Source organism: Lynx canadensis, chromosome A2, assembly GCF_007474595.2.
Source record: "Lynx canadensis isolate LIC74 chromosome A2, mLynCan4.pri.v2, whole genome shotgun sequence".
Taxonomy (NCBI): domain Eukaryota; kingdom Metazoa; phylum Chordata; class Mammalia; order Carnivora; family Felidae; genus Lynx; species Lynx canadensis.
Window position 1 is genome coordinate 120,993,720 of NC_044304.2, and position 21,333 is coordinate 121,015,052.

The 21,333-nt window shown below is 40.9% G+C and overlaps 1 protein-coding gene across 1 annotated transcript in view; it reads left to right on the top strand.

Moving 5' to 3' along the window:
- Positions 1-909: 909 nt before the first annotated feature.
- Positions 910-21,333, top strand: part of PLEKHA8 (pleckstrin homology domain containing A8) — a 63,094-nt gene continuing 42,670 nt past the window's right edge. The window contains exon 1 of the mRNA XM_030308170.1: positions 910-1,330. Within this exon, the coding sequence (XP_030164030.1) occupies positions 1,291-1,330 (40 nt within the window). The 5' untranslated portion in view covers positions 910-1,290. The remainder of the gene's footprint in view (positions 1,331-21,333) is intronic.

Genomic DNA, 21,333 nt, shown 5'->3' on the forward strand with positions numbered 1-21,333 from the left:
ACAGTCGATTTGGAAGAAACTGGAAAGCACGAAAGTAGGTTTTCCAGTTAAAATAAAAGAGCCGAATTAAACATGAATTTCAGATTAACAACGAATCCGTTGTTCTGTATTTTTGCTAAATCTGGCAATCTTATGCCAAAGAAAAAGAGAAAAAGAGATCGCCTATAGCGCCACCATCTACAAATAATCATCTTAACATTTTGGTTCATGCTTCTGTGACATAGGCTTAAAAGAAATTAGATCAGATTGTACACTTTCTTTCATAACGTGCTCTTTCCACTTAATCTATCGCTAACATTTTCCCTGGTCAAACATCCTTGGCACAGTACTTTCTCACATTTTAATATGCTTAGGAATCCTCTAGAGTATCTGTTAAAATGCAGATTTCAACTCAGGAGGCCTGGGCTCGCCGTGAGTTCCTGCAATTTTGATTAGCTCCTAGGTGATGCTAATTCTGCTGTCCATGGACCGCACTTCCAATAGCTAGGCCTTAGAGTTTAAACATGCTTACTAGCCACACTGTATTCTATCGTGAAATTCCCGTCAACTCCGTACGCTCTATTGCTAGCTGCCTTGATTTTCTGGCATCAATTAGCCTTGAAACAAGATTTGGACCCTGGGGGCTATAACACAGGAGGCACCCTAAGGGGCCACACTGACCCTCAAACATCCAGAGGTGGGTACGGCCCCACCTACGGTACCATTAAGTCTGGACTGTGTCCCGCATCGTCTCATAGGTCGCCTACTCTCAAGCCCACTTCCTAGGACTCAATTTCCCTGCCTGCAATTCCCGCTACGTCATCCCGCCGCCGCCGCAGTCGCAGCCAAACCACGGAGTGGACCTTGGGAATGTGCGCGCGAGCGGCGCACTAGGCATGCGCGAGCGGGCCCCGGGCCCGGCGCGTCGAGGATTCAGGTAGCGCGCTGTGGCACCGCCAGCCACCGGTTCCCTCGCTACAGTGGCTCCTTGGAGGCTGCAGCCACCACTCGGGCCCACCCAGTGCCTTCGCCTCCCTGTGAACAGCGCGCCGCTCCACCGCACGGGGGCCCTGGCCGGCCGCGTCCTCACGTGCCGAGGCCGCCGCAGTGACCCCGCCCCCGGGCCGAGGATGTGAGGCTGGCCGGGTGTCCCCGCACCGGGCCCGGGCGCCGGGAGTCGGCGGCTCGGCAGCTCTGGGCGATGGCCCTGCTGCCGGTGCTCCTCGCCTCCTGGGGCCTGGGGCAGTGAGGGGGCCGGCGGGCGAAGGGAAACGGCCCCGGCGCGGCGGGGGCCAAGGGGCCGCGGGCGACATGGAGGGGGTGCTGTACAAGTGGACCAACTATCTGAGCGGTGAGTGGGGGGCGCGCCAGGCGCCGGGTCCTTTGTTTGAGCGGCGGGAGGGCGGCGTCGGACGCGCGTCCCCGGGGGTCGGGGTCACGGCCCCTAGTGAAACCGGAGAGGCCTGCACGGGTCGGGGATACTTGCCCAAAGCCGTTCTCACGGGGCCGTGTCACCCAACTGCCCTTTCGCTTCAAGAAAAGCTACAAAATACAGAGGTTTGGGGTGACTGGAAAGCCTCGATGCCCTCGGCGTCAGCGGGAAGGAGGCGCTGACTCCCGCAGTGGGGGTCTTCTAGGAGCCTATCGAATTCTGGCGAAGGAGCTGGTCTCGCCCGCCCAGCAGAGAGGTTGGAAGGTTTCCTATGAATGCTAGAGGTGACTTGGAATTCCAGAGGTGAAAGGTCCTTTTTCAAACAAAGTCCCCAGTGCAAACACTTTCCCTTTGTCACTTTCGGAGTCATCTGCGTGCGGACCAAGATATCAGAATTCCATCTCAATAGTTCAAAGCTCCAAAGTATGTACACGGTTTTTGCTTGTCTCACTTGAGCGTTCTTTTTGTTTTACAGACCCAGAAATTCCCACAAAATGAAACGGTAGCAACTGTTTTGTTGCACTGCTGAGCAGAATGGCTTAAAAATATACTCTGCCCCCTTTCCAATGTGTGGAAGTACCTTCCTTCATATCTTGTAAGGTCGTAACTATTCTCCAACCGTGAATATGATTCAGAACAAGCATATTTTCGTTTTTGCAACCAGTATTTAGTAAAAGCCTTCTGCATGCTAGCAACTGTGTTAGGCACCATTTTGGAATTAAACTTTATTATGGAAAAAGAGCTGGGCACTTTTAATTTTAAAAGCAGTGTATTTGAAACCAGAGGTATTCCCAGTATCTCTTATAGTGGGAGAGATATATTTTCCCAGCCTTTGATAGAACAGGACAGTTAAAAAAAATTTCATTAATGTTTATTTATTTTTGAGAGAGAGAGAGAGAGAGCGCGAGCGCGAGCTCAAGCAGGGGAGGGGCAGAGAGAGAGAGGGAGACACAGAATCCGAAACAGGCTCTAGGCTAAGAGCTGTCAGCACAGAGCCGGATGCAGTCTCCAACTAATGAACTGTGAGATCATGACCTGAACCGAAGTTGGCCGCTCAACCCACTGAGCCACCCAGGCGCCCCGGGACTGGACAGTTTTTTAAATGTTTTAGTGTGGTGATGCTCTAGGGTAGTTTAAGGACTCACGTGTCTTTGAGGATCAGTTGGCATATTGACTTTGATGAGGTTACACAGCACAGCCAAAAGTGCACCTGTTGGCTGTACCCAGAATCTCTTCCTTTTGCAGACTGTGGTTAGAGGTGAGTTGTTTATTTTTCTGATATTCATTAGTAAAGACTGAGTGAAGAAAGGTGTTTTAGAAGACCTGGCCTTGGCTTTTGAGGACTTTCTTTGATGTCAAATGGTTCAATTAGATGTGGGTAACTCGTGGCTGGGCTTTGGTGAATGTCCAAGGCTCATTAACACTCTACTAATCTAAAGGGAGCATGCTTGATCAGGTAATTTGTCTTTCAGGTATCTCCAAGTTCTGAGATATATGGATCTTAACCCCTTGAGTAAAATTTAGTGCCTGGTCTTTCACCCCTTTCCATTACACATGCTTTTTAACTTTTTTCTTTCATCCTGAACACTCTTCCTTCTTTTCTTCCATCCCCCTCCCCTGCCCTTTTTTTTTTTTTCCTCACTTTTCTTACTCTCATCCTCCTTTATATAGAAAGTTTAGTCTGTGTGTATAGTACCTGCTTCCTGGTTGTTTTCTTTCCCCGACTGTTGTTATGTATTCTTCAATACAGCAAAATTTCTCTAGAAGGATCTTTTGGAATCTTTATCATGTGATGCCTGTACCATCTGTCTAGTTGGAAAAGAGTCTCCTTTTTTCTGCCCCAAGTAAGAGAAGTTAATTCTGCGATTGGTGCCAGGGTGGAAGCCCTAAAAACGGGAGCCTGGAGCCATTGCCAGAGGCAGCTGTCCTTATATCATGCTGCTTGTTCCCTTGACCCACATGCCACCTCATTGTGGGCATAGTGTTCATAGAAGCCCATCACACCACCGGGTACTTTTACTGGATATACTTAGAATTATTTTTTAGCACACTGTCTTTCATCAGGAGATAAATTTACTTTGGAACGAAATGGTATAGCCTAGGAGGAACAAATGCATTCTCGTTTCTTCCACCCTCCTATGTGAGATAGTCTCCCAAAAGAACATAGTGTGACTGTTAATGACAAGCTTTGATGAAGACATTACTACTTTTTCTTCTTCTGATGCTTGTTTTTAAAAGTTACATTAAAAAAAATTTTTTTTTATGTTTATTTTTGAGAGACAGAAACAGAGCATAAGCAAGGGAGGGGCAGAGAGAGAGAGAGATACAGAATCTGAAGCAGGCTCCAGGCTGTGAGCTGTCAGCACAGAGCCCGACGTGGGGCTTGAACTCATGTACCGTGAGATTGTGACCTGAACTGAAATCAGACGCTTAACCGACTGAGCCACCAAGCGCCCCTAAAAGTAACATGTTTTCGGGTTGCCTGGGTGGCTCAGTCGGTTAAGTGTCCAACTCTTTTATTTATTGTTTTTAACATTTTATTTTGTTTTTTGAGAGACAGAGGACAGGCAGGAGAGGGGCAGAGAGAGAGGAAGACACAGAATCCAAAGCAGGCTCCAGGCTCTAAGCAGTCAGCAGAGGGCCCGATATGGGGCTTGAACCCAAAAACGTGAGATCATGACCTGAGCTGAAGTTGGATGCTCAACCAACTGAGCCACCCAGGCACCCCAACGTCCGACTCTTGCTTTCAGCTCAGGTCATGATCTCACGTTTGTGGGTTCAAGCCCCACATCAGGCTCTCACTAACAACATGGAGCCTGCTTGGGATTCTTTCCTCCCTCTCTGCCCCTCCCCTGTGCTCTTTCTCTCTTTCTCTCTCAAAATAAATAAACTTTTTAAATAAAGTAATGTTTTTCCTTAGGGTTTTGCACACAGTAATTTTAAAATAGATATCCCAGGGGCACCTGGATGGTCAGTCAGTTGAGCCTCCGACTTTGGCTCAGGTCATGATCTCACGGTCATGAGTTTGAGCCCCCGTCAGGCTCTGTGCTGACAGCCCAGAGCCTGGAGCCTGCTTCAGATTCTGTGTCACCCTCTCTCTTTGCCCCTCTCTCGCTCACACTCTGTCTCTCTCTATCTCTCTCAAAAATAGATAAACATTAAAACAGATATCCCAGCCACAGTTTTTGTTCGTTGTGAATTTTTCTCTAAATGGTCATATCTGTTTGTGTAATTTTGTCATGCCCACAGCTTGATATGGGAAGCCTTTTGTCAAATCTGAGTAGAGAAGTTAGGAAATCAGTTTGTTAGCTGATCCTTTTAATGCTTGGAGGATATTGTTAATTTCATTTGCCATCTACTGTGTTGTTACCTACTCTTATGTTAGGCACAGGGCAAGCAACACTGAACAAGACAGACACAGTCCCTTCCTTTCTTGAGCTTACAGTCTGATGGGGGAGAAAGACGTTTATTGGAAGTACTTAGAAGCGTGTTCCAAGTGTGTGTGAGTTGGGGAGAAGGGAAGAAGAGAAGCTAGTTTGGGTCACTGGAGGAGGCTTCTCTGAAGAAAAGATTTAAGCAGAACCTGAAGGATAAATAGAAGCTAGCTAGTTGGTGAGGCCAAGGCAGAGGTGCATTTGGAGGCTGTGAAGAAGAACTTTTTAGCTACAGGGAATGTCGGTATGAAGGCCGTAAAGCAGGACAGAGGCGAGTGAGTGAGGAAAGGAAAGAAGACCTGAAAGGCTGCAGAGCTTAGTGTGAGGCTCCAACAAGGCTGCAGGGGTGGATAAGAAGCTTCAAAAGCCCCTGCCTATCTCTTATGCTGGTGTAAACAGCATGGGGTGGTAGGAGTATATGAAAGAGAGAGAAATGATGAGAGTGTTTAAACACTTACTTTGTTTGCATTTATTGTACTTTGCCAAATACTGTAGTTATTTTGTGACTTTCTCTTGCCTCTTTAATCAACCGGTAGGTATCATTTACTGAAAGTTGGAAACATCATCAAACCCAGAGAATAGCATTTAAATTGCTTGCATGAGTATAGTACTAAAATAGAGAAATAGAAACAGTCTCTTTTCCTAATACACTAGGCATATGCAGGTACCCTGTGCTCCTTAAAAGGAAAATGAAAAAAGAGAGAGAGAAAACTTACGTGTATTTTCTTTAACAGCCCTGAGCCATCCCACTTTTTAAACATCAGAACACTAGACATTCTGGAATTTAGCGTCACACCTTCTCTTTAGACATTAGAGGATTAAACCTGGAATGAAAAGGAAATATGGATCAAACATTTCACAAATCCCTATATTGTGTGAAATGTAGAGCTAGCATTGTATGTTTGTTATTCATATCTTTCAAGCCCTAAAAGTTGGTCAAGGAATATTATACCTGCTCGGTTGTAAATTAATAGTAGAACCGTAGTTGAGGCATTAAAGAGACCTAAAATCTGATACCAGCTCTGCCGCTGCAAGCTTCAGACTCACTTTACCATTCTGAGCTTAACGTCTTCCTCCATAAAAATGATGAGCTTTACCAGTCAATAATTATAAAAATAGTAAAAGATTTTGCGACGTTCTAGGCACTATTCTAAACATTTTACGAGTATTAACTCATTTAATCTTCACATCCATTTTCCAGATGAAGATACTGAGACACAGAAAGGTCAAGGAACTGGCCCAAGGTCACACAGTTAGTAAGTGGCTCCGGAGTCATTGCTCCATTACATAATACCTTGAAAGGTCCTTCCTGCTTGATCATTATATAATTCTAGCTGATTCATAATGCACCTATATTTAAAATATGTTGACCTAGAATAGCAGACTCCATTTGGGGGTAGGAGGAAGGGAGGAGTTCAGGAGTGAGGAAGACTTTGCTCAGTGTTGTGCCTGTGTTTTGTCACAACGAAATTTTCTGAACTGTGCTGTGAGCTTTCTACTTTGCCATTTTAGGTCCCTTTCCTGCCCGTGCGGCAAGCGGGAGGGCTGCTGCCCTGAGCTCTATCCAGCTGCAGGCTTCGTGGGCCTGGCCAGCAGGTTAGGGCACAACACATTGCAGTACTGCATTCCAGAAATAACAAAAGCTTGCATCATGCTGACCAGATGGTTGTCTGGGGAGGTGCGATAATTTTGCTTACTGCCCCCCAACGCAGGCTTAGGAAGGTGACTCTTGCCCGTATACGTTTGTGCTGTGTAAAAAGGACATCTGGAATGTGAGTGATCCAGAGCAAGATTCTCCTGGTCTCGTAACCACTGATCAGCATTTTTTGTTGTTGTTTTAACATCTTTATTGAGATAATAATTCACCCATCATAAATTTCACCATTTAAAGTATACTGGTTAGTAGTTTTTAGTGTGCAGTCATCGCCACAATTTAAAAATATTTGCATTATCCCCAAACGAAACCCAGTTAGCATTCACTCCCACCCCACCCCACTCTTACCCTTGACAACCACTAATCTTCTGTCTGTGTAAACTTGCCTATTCTAGACATTTCATATAAAGGGAATCATACATTTTATGTGTTCTTTTGTGACTGGCTTCTTTTACCTGGCATAATGTTTTTTGGGGTTCATGAATGTATAGCATCTATCAGTACTTCATTTCTTTTTATTGCAAATAATACTCCATTGTATGGATATACCATATTTTGTGTATCCATTCACAATTGGAAATTTGAGTTGCTCCATTTTTTTGGTTATTATGAGTAATGGTGCTGTGCATATTTGTTTCGGGTTTTTGTGTGGACATGTTTTCATTTCTCTTGAATATAAACCTAGGAGGGGAATTACTGGGTTGTATGGTAACTCTTTTTGTTTAACAGTTTAGGGGGAATTGGGGCACCTGAGTGGCTTGGTCAATTAAGCATCCGACTCTTGATCTCAGCTCAGATCTTGATCTCAGGGTTGTGAGTTCAAGCCCCATGTTGGGTGTAGAGATTACTTAAATAAACTTAAACAACGACAACAACAACAAAAACACCACACAACCAAACTTCTCCAAACTGGCTGCACCATGTTACAATCTTATCAGTAATGAAAGAATTTCTTCACATTCTCACCAACACTCATTATTATCTGTCTTTTTTCTTATATCCATTCCAGTGAGTGTGAAGTGTTATCTCCTTGTGGTTTTGATTTATATTTCTCTGATGACTGATGATATTGGTCATCTTTTCATGTGCTTATGAACCATTCATGTATCTTTGGAGAAATGTCTATTTACAGCCTTTGCCTACTTGTTGTTTGAGCTCTTTTTTCATTATGGAATTATAATTCTTTATTCTGGATACAGGTTCCTTATCTAATATATGATTTGCAAATATTGTTCCTGTTCTGTAGATTACCTTTTACTTTTTTGATGGTCTCATTTGTAGCACAGAAGTTTTTAATTTTGGTGTCCAGTTTATTGATTTTTTTTTCTTTTATCGCTTGTGCTTTTAGTTTCATTCTTAGGAAACTATTGTCTAACTTAACACAAAGTTATAAAGATTTACTCCTGTTTTCTTCCTGAGTTTTTTTTAGTTTGAGCTCCTACATTTAGGTCGGTGGTCCATTTTAAACTAATTTTTGTGGGGCGCCTGGGTGGCTCAGTCGGTTAAACGTCTGACTTCAGCTCAGGTCATGATCTCACTGCTCGTGGGTTCGATCCCTGCATCGGGCTCTGTGCTGACAGCTCGGAGCCTGGAGCCTGCTTCAGATTCTGTGTCTCCCTCTCTGTGCCCCTCCCCTGCTCATGCTTTCTCTCTCTCTCTCTCTGTCTCTCAAATATAAAATAAAACGTAATAATAAATAAATAAACTAATTTTTGTGTATGATGTGAGTTAAGGGTCACCTTCATTGTTTACATTCTTTGCCATATCCAATGTTCAACTCTTTATTCATGATTTCAGTGACAGGGCCATGGGCCAGTATATTCAAATGCTTTAAATGAAAATGGTTGAAGTCTGTAAGCCCTGAGTTGAAAGTTCTGCTCTGCTACTTACTAATGCTGACACCTTGAGCAAATTACTTAATCTCCCTGAGCCTCAGTTTTTTTTTTTTTGGTTTTTTTTTTTTCAACGTTTATTTATTTTTGGGACAGAGAGAGACAGAGCATGAACAGGGGAGGGGCAGAGAGAGAGGGAGACACAGAATCGGAAACAGGCTCCAGGCTCTGAGCCATCAGCCCAGAGCCTGACGCAGGGCTCGAACTCACGGACCGCGAGATCGTGACCTGGCTGAAGTCGGATGCTTAACCGACTGCGCCACCCAGGCGCCCCCGTCCCTGAGCCTCAGTTTTAAGATGACAGCAAGAATAATAGCCATACTAGGTTTTTTACAAAGATGAAATGGATAACATATATGAACCTGTCTAGTACATAGTTCACTTACTGTTAGATTAATTGGACAACTGTTTTGATTAATGATGCCAGAAAAATTCAGTTGTTGGTTTTGTCTGTATGCAAATTGAGTCTCCTCATTGGTTCTGAAAGTGTATGTATTCTGAATTCTTTTTTTTTATGTTTATTGATTTTGAGAGTGAGAATAAGCATGAGCGGGGGAGGGGCAGAGAGAGAAGGGGAGAGAGAATCCCAAGCAGGCTTTGTGCTGATAGGCCTGTGCTTGAACCCACAAACCATGAGTGAGATCATGACCTGAGTGGCTATCAAGATTCAGACGCTTAACCAACTGAGCCACCTAGGTGCCCCTAACCTGAATTTTTTAAATCCTCCTTTTGGAAGTTGGAGTGATATAATCTATAAAGGAAAATACTCCAATGAGCCATCAGAATCTTGGAATTGACTCTGTAGTCCTATGACAGTCATTGTTTTGAATGAATGCTGATTACAGATCACATAATTCTGTGTACCACTGTAATGTTGCCTCTAGCAAAAATTAATAATTTGTTAAGGAACATAAGAGATATTAGACCGTTGCCTTATTGGCACTCCCTCAAAAGCAGCACCAGTCTTTCCATTAATTCTGATGTGTGATGTGGTTGGAGATGTTAGGAGTGACCATGGTCTCAGGTCATTGATGTGGTCTGTGGACAGGAGGCCTGAGGACCATTGTTCTCAGACTGTACTCTCAGTGTTCAATCCTTTTTTTTTTTTTAACTTTTTTTTTAATGTTTATTTATTTTTGAGACAGAGAGAGACAGAGCATGAACAGGGGAGGGGCAGAGAGAGAGGGAGACACAGAATCTGAAACAGGCTCCAGGGCCTGAGCTGTCAGCACAGAGCCCGATGCGGGGCTCCAACTCACGGACCGCGAGATCCTGACCTGAGCCGAAGTCAGCCGCTATTAACCGACTGAGCCACCCAGGCGCCCCTCTCAGTGTTCAATCTTTACCATTTCCTGTTACTATTACTTTCATATTGTTTAGAATTGAGCAAAAGCCCAGTTAAACTCCATTAGGAATAGATTTGGAACAGGTAAGAAAGTAGGCATCGGAGCTTTGCTGGACAGAAAACAAATGAATAGACAACAGGGAGGTCCAAAAAATACTGTGATGCTTGGGCATTTCTCTCCCTGGATCCATTTTCAAGTTGGCTGGTGGAGGGTGTGACAGTAGCAGAAGAGATGGAAAAGTGGGTAACTTAGAGTTAGCCAGAGAGAGGGCTGACCTTTCTCAGTATTCGTGTTACATCAAAGGAAGCAAAATATCATTTGCTTGAGAATCTACTCCTTTAGGTAGAATTGTTCCTGTATAGTCCAAGACAAGGATGGCTCTGTCTTGATTTTTAAATACCAGAGGAAAGGTTTCAACAGTCTACTTTTAACACAGTCTAATAGCTCCCCGTCAGTCATTCATTCACTGAGAATGGATGGAACACTAGCATCAACTCTTACTATACCCTGTGTGGATATTAGGGATACTGTTTTGAGTAAGACATGATCCCTGTTCTCAAGGAGATAATAGGCTTGTGGCTGTCCTTCTTAACTATGAAAAGTGCCTTTCTAAATTCGGCTAAATTCATGATATTGTCCCTTAAGCCTTTACATGGTTGCTTCAAGGCTATGGCTTGACAAAACTCAGAAGAGCTACACTGCATGTAGCTGGTCCCTAGGTGTAGGGGGTTAGCTCTTACCTATCATCCTCTGGAGTCTTGGAATTTTAAAGGCAAATCTGGGGCATCCCTGACAGGCTGGAATGTTAAAGTCTTTGGTCATCCAGGTTGACATCACAAATATCTTTTTGCTTTTTTTAATGTTTATTTGTTTTTTTGAGAGAGAGAGCGAGAAACACAGTGTGAGCAGGGGAGGGGCAGAGAGAGGGAGACACAGAATATGAAGCAGGCTCCAGGCTCTGAGCCGTCAGCACCAAGCCTGATGTGGGGCTCAAACTCACAAACTGTGAGAGCATGACCTGAGCCAAAGTTGGATTCTTAACTGAGTGAGCCACCCAGACGCCCCATGGGATAGGATTAGATTACCAAGCCAAGCCAAGCCTGAGAGTTTTGAATTGGTGAGGAGTCACTTGGGATTTCTGAATAGGAAGAAAGAACAGGTAAAAACAGTACATAAGGAAGATTCAGCTGGCTAAAACATGATAAGGGAGGAGAAAACACTGAAATAACGGGAACACAATGATGATGGAAGGGGAGGAGGGAGGCAGTATCCTCCATTTCACAGATGAATAAACCAAGGCTCGTAAGATAAATAATTGACTTCGAATCACACAACAAATAAACCTTGAGCCAGGTCTGCCTGGCTTTTGTCCTTCCCATGATTTTACACCAGATGCCTCAACATGGGCATGGTGTAACAGTGAAGGCAAGAGTGGAGAAGAGTGTGATTGGACAAGACTTAGTGACTGACCTGGAGGGATGGGGCAGAAAGTGACCCTCAGGTTTGGAGGGGTAGTGAGAGGTTGCTGGGTTTGTTAAGAGTGACATTATAATCAGAAGGAAGATGATGTGTTAAACCTTAGATACTCAGTTTCATCCGTCTGTCTGTTTGTAAATTGGAAAGTAATGCCCAGAGGAATTAAGTGACATGCTCAAGATGACACATCTAGATGTTATGAGTCTGAACTTGGACAAACAACATTTCCTATTTTCTTGAGTAAGGTGATGGTGGAACATATGAGAAGCATTGCCCAGAACAAATAAATATAACAAATGTCCAGTTTGATAGCCCAAAGCACAGACAGAGGTAACTTACAGCAGGCTCCAACAGAAGGTTCTAAAGAGAATTTGATTTAATATATTGTAATTATAGTCTCCTCACCATCTGCATGCCTTACTCCCCAGTAGGCTGTCACTCTTTGAAGCCTGGGATCATCTTTTCTCGTAATCTCCAAGCCTGGCAAATTATAACTGCTCAAAAAATGCTTTGTGAATTAATTAATGGTAAATTAAGAAGCCTGTAATTTAGCTAGTGCTTGGCTATTATCTGTTACTATTAGGGATGTCTCTTCCTTCCTCCTTCCCAGCTGCAGCAAAAGTCTTATGACTGACCTGGCAGAAGAACCCACAGCCTTGTTATCCACTGTCCTGTCTGGAGCTCCTCTGGGGAAGCTGAGCTACGGGCAAGGGTTTTGATGAGGTAGAATATGGCTGAGCACCCATAGCTGGACACGGAAAACACCAAGACTGTGGCGGTCAGGACTGAGTAACTGCTTTGCTTCAATTTAGAAATGGTAGATTTTCACACCATTAATGTATCTGTAAAATATCTAAAACATGATATATTATGACCATCATGTAATATATATGAGTTATGGACACAGCAACCATTAATTTATGGTGAACAAATTAAGTCTTGACTCACCACTTCAGAAAGGTTGTTAATTCTGTGAAGAAATTTAATTTTTCTTGACACTAGTTAATTTCTCTTGAACTAGATGCTGCGAAAGAATTAAGTTTCCTGTTACTTTGAATCAAGATAGAGGTTTACAGGTTTTGAAAACTGAAAGAGACTATTAAACTCATGTTATAATTCTGTAGAAAAGGAAATGAAAGTCAAAAGAAGTTCGAGACGAATTCAGCCCTTTTGCTTCTTCTCTTCTGTTCCCACTTTATGGTCACTAGTTTTTCCTCTTATGTTTGATGAAGAAGCACCTTTTCTTCATTTTTTTCTTTACTTTTGGCTTAATTTTCTATAAGAGATTTAAACAGCCCCTTCTTGTGTTTTTCTGCATTTCTAAACAGCAGTATTTCATTATGGATTTTTAAAAATTTACAGTGTGTTAATGTGGGTTTTTTTTAATCTTGTTTTTATTTTCTGTTAAGCAATAAGATTGTAAACTTCTGGTTTCCCATAATATTTAATTGGCAAAAGTTCTGAAGAAACTACAATGGGTTTATAGGCAGAGTGATGTACCCTAGCATGAGGTTAACATTTCATTTAGTGGGTGTCTTACTAGTTCTATTTAAGAGTATTGTTATTGGGCCAAGATGGAGTAAGTTCACTGTAGTCTGTCTCCCACTGAGACTAAAACCTGAACAAACTACTCAAGTGCCTGAGAACTCTGAAAAGTAAATTATAGCAAGCCGACTGGGGAGAGAAGACAAAACGTTAACAACCACCATGGTAAAGGTGAACACTCTTGAAACAAATGGAAAGATACAGACTCTTAGCAGAGAAATAGAAACTACTAAAAAGGACTAAATGGAGATTTTAGAACTAAAAAAGTATGATATCAATATTAAAAAAAAAATCACTCAGTAGATGGGCTCAGTAAAATATAGATGACACAGGAAAGAATCAGTGAACTTGAACATAAGTCAATAGAAATTATCCAGTCTAAAGAACAAAGGAAAAAAATGAAGGGAAATAAATGAATAAAACCTTAGGGATACAAACTTCTACTTACAAATAAGTCCTGGGGATATAACGTACAGCACAGTGACTATGGTTAATAATACTATGTTGTATATTTGAAAGTTGCTAGGAGAGTAAATCTTAAAAGTTCTCATTAGAAGAGAAAAAATTTGTAACTCAATGTGGTAATAGATGTTAACTAAACTTATTGTGGTGATCATTTTGCAATATATACATAAATCCTGTTGTTGATGTTAAATGTCAATGGTACCTCAAAAAAAAAAAAGCACATAGAGTCAGGGACCTCGGAGACAAGAACAAAAGGTCTAACATTTAGACTTTGGAGAAAGGAGAAGGGTAAGGAGTAAGACATTGGTGAAGAAAACAGTCTTGAAAAAATAATAACTGAAAACTTCTCAAATTGGGCAAAAGCTACTAATTTACAAATTCAAGACACTCACCAAACTCCAAGCCGTGTCAGCTCAAAGATATACCATACATATAATGAAACTGCTGAAAACTAAAACACACAAAAAAACAAAAAAACCTCAAAAGCAGCAAGAATAGAAAGACACAGTACGATAGGGAAACAGTTTCAGTATCTGGGATTTCTTACCAGCAAATGTGGAGGCTAGAAGGCAGAGTTTAAGAGTTAAGGCAAAATAAAAACACCCTTAGACGAAGGAAAATTAAAATGTTAAAAACGGTTCTTGAAGCTGAAGGGAAATGATACCACAGGAAACTTAGAACATCAGGATTAAAAAAAAAGCAACAAAAGTGGTAAATATCCAGATAAATGTAATAGACTCTTTCTTCTCTTTAAGTTCTTTAATATGTGTATGACTGTTGGAAGCAAAAATTATAACCTCATCGGGCGATGGTTGTTATATGTAGATGTAATACATATGGTAACTATAATATAAAAGGAGAAGGATAAAGGACTTCTTTGGTTTTAGGTTTGCATATTTTACTTGAAATAGTAAAATATTATTTCTAAGTAGGCTGAAAAGTTAGATGTCTATTTGTTAAGCCCTAGAGCAACTAATGAACAAATACTAAGAGATACAGCAGAAGATGTGGATAAAACGGAGTCATATAATCCAAAGGTCAGGAAAGGGAGGAACAAAGTAACCAAAAACAAAACAGGAAACAGAAAATTAATAAAGCAGTGTCCCTAGTTCCAACTATATTGATAATCTGTTAACTAACTGTAAGTGATCTAAACAGATAAAAGACACAGATGGTCGGATAGAATGAAAAACAAGACCAAACTATATGCTGCCTTTGAGATCTTTAAATATAAAGATACAGATTAAAAATGAAAGGATATACAAACATAGATGCAAAAATCCTCAAAAAAATATCAGCAAATTGAATCCAAAAGTGTATAAAAAGAATTGTATACCATGACCAATTAGAATTTATCCCAAATGTGCAAGGCTGGTTCAACATTTGAAAATTCATCAATGTAATCCATTCTATCAATGGACTAAAAAAGAAAAATCGCATGGTCATATCAGTAGACAGAAAAGCCATTAAGCAAATCACCATTCATGATAAAAACTCAGGAAACTAGGAATGGAAGAGAAGTTTTAAAGAGTATTTTTTAAAAATCCACAGCTAAGGGGCACCTGGGTGACTCAGTTGAGTGTCCGACTTGGCTCAGGTCATGATCTTGCGGTTCATGAGTTCGAACCCCACAACAGTCTCACTGCTGTCAGCCTGCCATTGCAGAGTCTGCTTCTGATTGATCTTCTGTCTCCCTCTCTCTCTAGCCCTCCCCCTCTTGAGCTGTCCCCAAAATAAATAAATACTAAAACAAAAACAAAAACCAACAGCTAACATCATACTTTATTGTGAGAAACTAGAAACTTTCCCGCTAGAATCAGGTATAAAGCAAGGATGTCTCCTCTTACTACTCCTTTTTAACATCATACTGGAAGCCCTTGCTTATCCTGTAAGGCAAGAAAAAGAAATTAGAAGCATACAGATTTGGAAGGAAGACATAAAACTGTCTTTGTTCACAGGTAGCATCACTTATGTACACAATCTGAAACAACTAACCAAAAAAGTGGAACTAATAACAAATGTTAGCAAGGTTGCAGGATACAAAGTTCATGCGCAAAAGCCCATATTCATTGCCTTCCTATATACCAACAATAAACAAGTGGAACTTGAAATTTCAAACACAGTACCATTTACATTTAAACCCCCCCGAAATGAAATACTTAGGTATAAACCTAAGAAAATATGTATAACACCTGTATAAGGAAAACTACAAAACTGGTGAATGAAATCTAAGAAAAACTAAATAAATGAAGAGATAGTCCATGTTCATGGGTAGGAAGACTCAATATTGTCAAGCTGTGAGTTTTTCCCAACTTGATCTATAAATTCAATGCAATCCCAGTCTAAAGTCCCAAGAAGTTATTTTATGGATGTCAGCAAATTGATTCCAAAAGTCATTTGGAGAAGCAAAAGACCCAGAATAGCCAACACTATCTTGAAGGAGAAGAACAAAGTTGAAGGACTGATGCTACCTGACTTAAAGACTTAGTGTAAAGGGGCGCCTGGGTGGCTCAGTCGGTTAGGCAGCCGACTTCGGCTCAGGTCATGATCTCACGGTCCGTGAGTTCGAGCCCCGCGTCGGGCTCTGTGCTGACAGCTCAGAGCCTGGAGCCCGTTTCAGATTCTGTGTCTCCCTCTCTCTCTGCCCCTCCCCTGTTCCTGCTCTGTCTCTCTCTGTCTCAAAAATAAATAAACGTTAAAAAAAATTTTTTTTTAAAAAAAAACAGTCTTAAAAAAAAAAAGACTTACTGTAAAGCTATATAATCAACAATGTGTGGTATTGGTGAAAGAAAAGACAGATCATTGGGGGAAAAAGGCCCAGAAGCAGACCCACATAAATACAATCAACTGATTTTTGACCAAGAAAGAGAGACAATATAATGAAGCAGAGATAATCTCTTCAACAAATTGTGCTGGACCAACTGGACATCCACGTGCAGAAAAAGTTAATCTAGATACAGACCTTACAGCCTTCACCAAAATTAACTCAAAATGGATCATAGACCTAAATGTAGAACACAAAACTGTGAAACTCCTGGAAGATAACATAGGAGAAAACCTCGATGACCTTGGCATTTTTATGCCTTTTTAGATATAATCCCCAAAATACAATCCATGAAAGAAATAATAAGAAAAAATAATTAATAAAAATAATTTAATAAGACTTCATTAAAATTAAAAACTTTTGCTCTGTGAAAGACAGTATCAAGAAAACTAGAAGAAACATCACACGGGGGCGCCTGGGTGGCTCAGTCGGTTGGGCGTCTGACTTCAGCCCAGGTCATGATCTCACGGTTCGTGGGTTCGAGCCCCGCGTCAGGCTCTGTGCTGACAGCTCAGAGCCTGGAGCCTGCTTTGAATTCTGTGTCTCCCTCTCTCTCTCTGCCCCTTCCCTACTCACACTGTCTCTCTCTGCCTCTCAAAAATAAATAAACATTGAAAAAAAAATGTAGGGGCGCCTGGGTGGCGCAGTCGGTTAAACGTCCGACTTCAGCCAGGTCACGATCTCGCGGTCCGTGAGTTCGAGCCCCGCGTCGGGCTCTGGGCTGATGGCTCGGAGCCTGGAGCCTGTTTCCGATTCTGTGTCTCCTCTCTCTCTGCCCCTCCCCCGTTCATGCTCTGTCTCTCTCTGTCCCAAAAATAAATAAACGTTGAAAAAAAAAAATTAAAAAAAAAATGTAGAAGAAACATCACAGACTGAGAGAAAATACCTGTGAAAGACATCTGATAAATGGACTATTATCCAAAATATACAAAAACTCTTAAGACTCAGCACTAAGAAAACCAACATAAAAATGAGCCAAAGACCTTACAGACACCCTACCAAAGAAGAGATATGGATGGCAAACGAGCTTGTGAAAAGTAGCTTCATGTCATATGTCATCATGGAAATGGCAAATTAAAGCACCAATGAGGTACCACTACACACCTATTAGAGTGGCCAAAATCTGGAATACTGACACCACCAAATGCTAGCAAGGACATGAAATAGCAGGAGCTCTCATAAATTGCTTTAGAATACAAAATGGTACAAAAAGAAAACAAAAAACAAAAAAATACAAAATGGTACAGCCAGCGACTCTAGAAGACAGTTTGGTGGTTTCTTACAAAACTAAACCTGCTCCTACCATATGATTCAGCCGTCGCTAAATTTTACCCAAAGCAGTCAAAACCTCATGTCCGCACAAAAACCTGCACAAGGATCTTTATAGCAGCTTTATTCGCAATAGCAAAATTTGGAAGCAACAGGATGCCTTTCAGTAGGTGAATGGATAAACTGGTACATCCAGACAAGGGAATCTTGTTCAGTGCTTAAAAGAAGTGAGTTGTCAAGCCATGAAAAGACATGGAAGAATCTTAAATGCATATTACTAAGTGAAAGAACCCAATTTGAAAAGGCGACATACTGAATGTTTACAATTATGTGACATTCTGGAAAAGACAAAACTATGGAGACAATAAAAAGATGAGTGGTGCTGCAGGGGCAGGGGTTGTAGTGGGAGATGAAAAATGATGGATACATATCATACGTTTGTCTGAATCCATAAAGTGTACAGCAGGAAGAGTGAACATTGAGATAAACTGGACTTTGGATGATTATAATGTGTCAATATAAATGATAAAAAAATGAGCTCTTCTGGTGAGTGATGTTGATAAGGGGAAAGGTTATGCAAGTATGAGTGAGGGGCATATAGGTAATCCCTGTATCTTCCTCTCAGTTTTGTTTTAAACCTAAAACTGCTCTAAAAAATTAAAGTCTTTTAAAACATTAAAAAAAAAAAAAAGATAGGAAAAGGTACCATGCAAACACTAATCAAAAGCTGAATTGGCTGTCTGAATATTAGACTAGGTAGATTTCAGAACAGAAAATCTCAAGGGAAAAGGAAGACACTGTGTAATTATAAAAGGGTTAATTCATCAAAAAGATATAGGAATCCTAAATGTATATATATCTAGAAACAGAACGTCAAAATCTATGAAGCAAAAACTGATAGAACTGAAAGGAGAAATTCACAATTATCCTTGGAAACTTCAACATTCTTCCTGTCAGTACTCCCATCGAACAAGTAGACAGTAAATCATCCAAAGATAACAGAAGATTTGAATACTATCAACTAACTGGACCTAATTGACATTTACAGAGTTATCCCTCGAACACCAGCTGAATACTGTATGTTTTTCAAATGCACCTGGAACATTCACTAAGATCGACCATATTCTGGGCTATCGTAGAAACCCTGCCCAATTGAAAGAATGCTCCTGTCTTTAACAGAAGTAAACTAGAAATCAATGACAGAAAGATGTGAGAAATCCCCAAATATTAGGAACTTAAACAATATGTTTCTGAGTAATCCATGGGTCAAAGAGGAAGTCTTCAAAAAAATTGCAAAATATTTTCAACTAAAATGAAAACACAACAGTGGTTGGCCAGGGGTATAGTGTGGGGAGAGGGTTTGACTACAGAGGGGGAGCACAGGGGAATCTTGAGGGGAGGATAATGGAATTTTTCTGTATTTGTTGTGGTGGTTGTTAGAGGATTATGCATTTATCAAAACTCAGAACTGGTAACCAAAGAAATTTCACTACATGTAAATTTTAAAATATTGTTAAGAATTTAAGTGCCGAGTCAGCAGAGCATGTGACTCTTGATCTCGGGCTCGTGAGTTCATGCTCCATTTGGGGGTAGAGATTACTTAAAAGTAAGATCTTTGAAAAGAAAAAAAGAATTTATGTTTCTTTTTAATGGAGTGCAGTTATTTTTAGTGATATGTTTGGATGAGTTACATGTCACAAGGCTGCTGAGTATGGGAAGTTACAGTGTTTTTTAGACATAGGTGTGACTCACAAGTAGTCACTTTTTGGTTTGGATCTTTAAGGTATAAGAACATGTCTAGAAACTGATTTTAAAGTGGTTGTGAAATTAAAAAGGAAGAAACTATAGTATAAAGTTAACATGAGCTATGCTGTTTTAGATCCAAATATATGTACATTTTTTCAAGAAAACTATGCTTATTGGAAAAAATCCATATTGCTTGACATTAGTTGAGCTGAAAAAGTGAATTTTGCAAACAGTTGCTGTCAATTAAGTATAGATTAAGTATAGAAAGACATTGCACTATACGAGAAAACAACAGGCTGGTAACAGTTTTGGAATAATGATCTTCCAGTCTTTAATTTCTTTGAGTAATGTTATATTGTTTTTGAGTATAAATTTTATACTTCTTCTATTGAGTGTATTCCTAACTATCTTCTTTTCGATCTTACTGTAAAAGGAACTGTTTCCTTAATTTCACTTTCAGTTCATTGCAAATGTATAGAAATACAGTTGATATCTGCATATGGCCTTCTATCCTGCAACGTTACTGAAGTTATTTATTCTAATTTTAATTGAACTCCTTAGGTTTTTGCTTTGATTTGTTTTGAAATATGTAAGAGCATGTCTGCAGATGAAGGTAGATTTGCTTCTTCTTTTCCAATCTGGATACCTTTTATTTCATTTTTTACCCTAATTGCCCTTGCTAGAACCTCCAATAAAATATTGAATAGAAACGGCGAGAGGAAGCATCCTTATGTTGTCTCAGGGGAAAAACCTCCAGTCTTTTGTCATTAAGTACGTTAATTGTGGGTTGTTGTTTTGTTGTTGTTTTTTTTTACATGCTTTATCAGGGTGAAGAAGTTCCCTTCTATTCCGAGTTTGTTGAGAATTTTTATTGTGAAAGGATGTTATTACATTTTGTCAAATGCTTTTGCTTTTTCTACATTTTCAACATAGTGAAGTTGATCATGTGATAGTTTGTAAATCTTTTATTTAGGAATAAATCCAATTTAGGCTTGAAGTTTAAAAAAATGGATATTGGCTCACTTTTTGACTATGAAAAAGTTCTTATCTATGGGTATAATATGCTCTTATTGCGGTGTTCAAAACTGTCGTCTGGATTTGCTTCCTTTCCCTGCCTCCCTCAAGTCCTCCCACCCCCGTTCGCTTAGTGGGTGAATCACGTTTAGGTCCCGTGTGGTGGCAGAATGACTGCTGACAGCTCCAGGCAAACATCTTCAAGACCAGAGCAAAAAGAGGCAGTCTCCATTTCTTTCCATCTGTCTCCAGACCCAGCAGAAGTCTCAGGTTTATTTATCTCTGGTTGGGTGACTTGCCTGTCCCGGAGTGTATGTATCATTGAGGACAGGGAACGTGAAGCTCCATTTAAGCCTGAATCACATGCCCCACATAGAGCCAGTCAGCCCCACCCAAACTACATGGATAGAGTGTGGAGGAGGAGAATTTCAGTAACAGAGGTGTTAAGGGTGGATGCCAGGTTGCCAAAAATAAATGTCCACTATACCTTTTATAGTGAAATAATCCAGGATAATGCAAAGTATGTGAAATTGGCATTTAAATACTTCTATTTCCCGACCCCATCCCTGGCAGAGGTAACTTATATAAGCTAAAACTTTTCTTTGCTCATTGAAATCTCTTGTCTAATCCCTGCAAGCAGAGAGTTTGGCTGACACTACATTCCATCTCCAACAGAGAATGGCCAAAAAAAGGGGGGGATGGGAAAGTGGGGTTGGACCGGAAGATTAATCCAATGGTAATCTGAGGGAGCGGGGACTGGTTACACCCACAGTTTTCATCTGCTGTTTTGTTACCTTGAATATTTGATCATTTCCAAGTGTATTAGCAAGGGTTCTTTAGAAAAACAGGTCCAATAGTATATACAATTGTATATGTATTATATACATATATGTATGTACTTGTAATATATGAAGGGATTTATTGTAAGAATTGGCTCATGCAGTTATGGAGACCGGTCCCATGATCTGCTGTCAGTAGGCTGGAGAACCAAGAAAGCTGGTGATGCAATTTGATCTGAGTTCAAGGGCCTGAGAGTTAGGGAGATGGATGGTATTAAGTCCTGATCTGAGTCCACAGTCCCCAGGGCACCAGTGTCCCAGGGCAGGAGAAGGTGGATGTCTCATCAAGAAGAGAGAGCAACTTCTCCATTCCTCTGCCTTTTTGTTCTACTCAGGCCCTCAGTGGATTGGATGATACTCACCTGCATTGGTGAGGGGAGTCTTGACTCAGTCTACTGACTCAAATGCTAATCTCTGC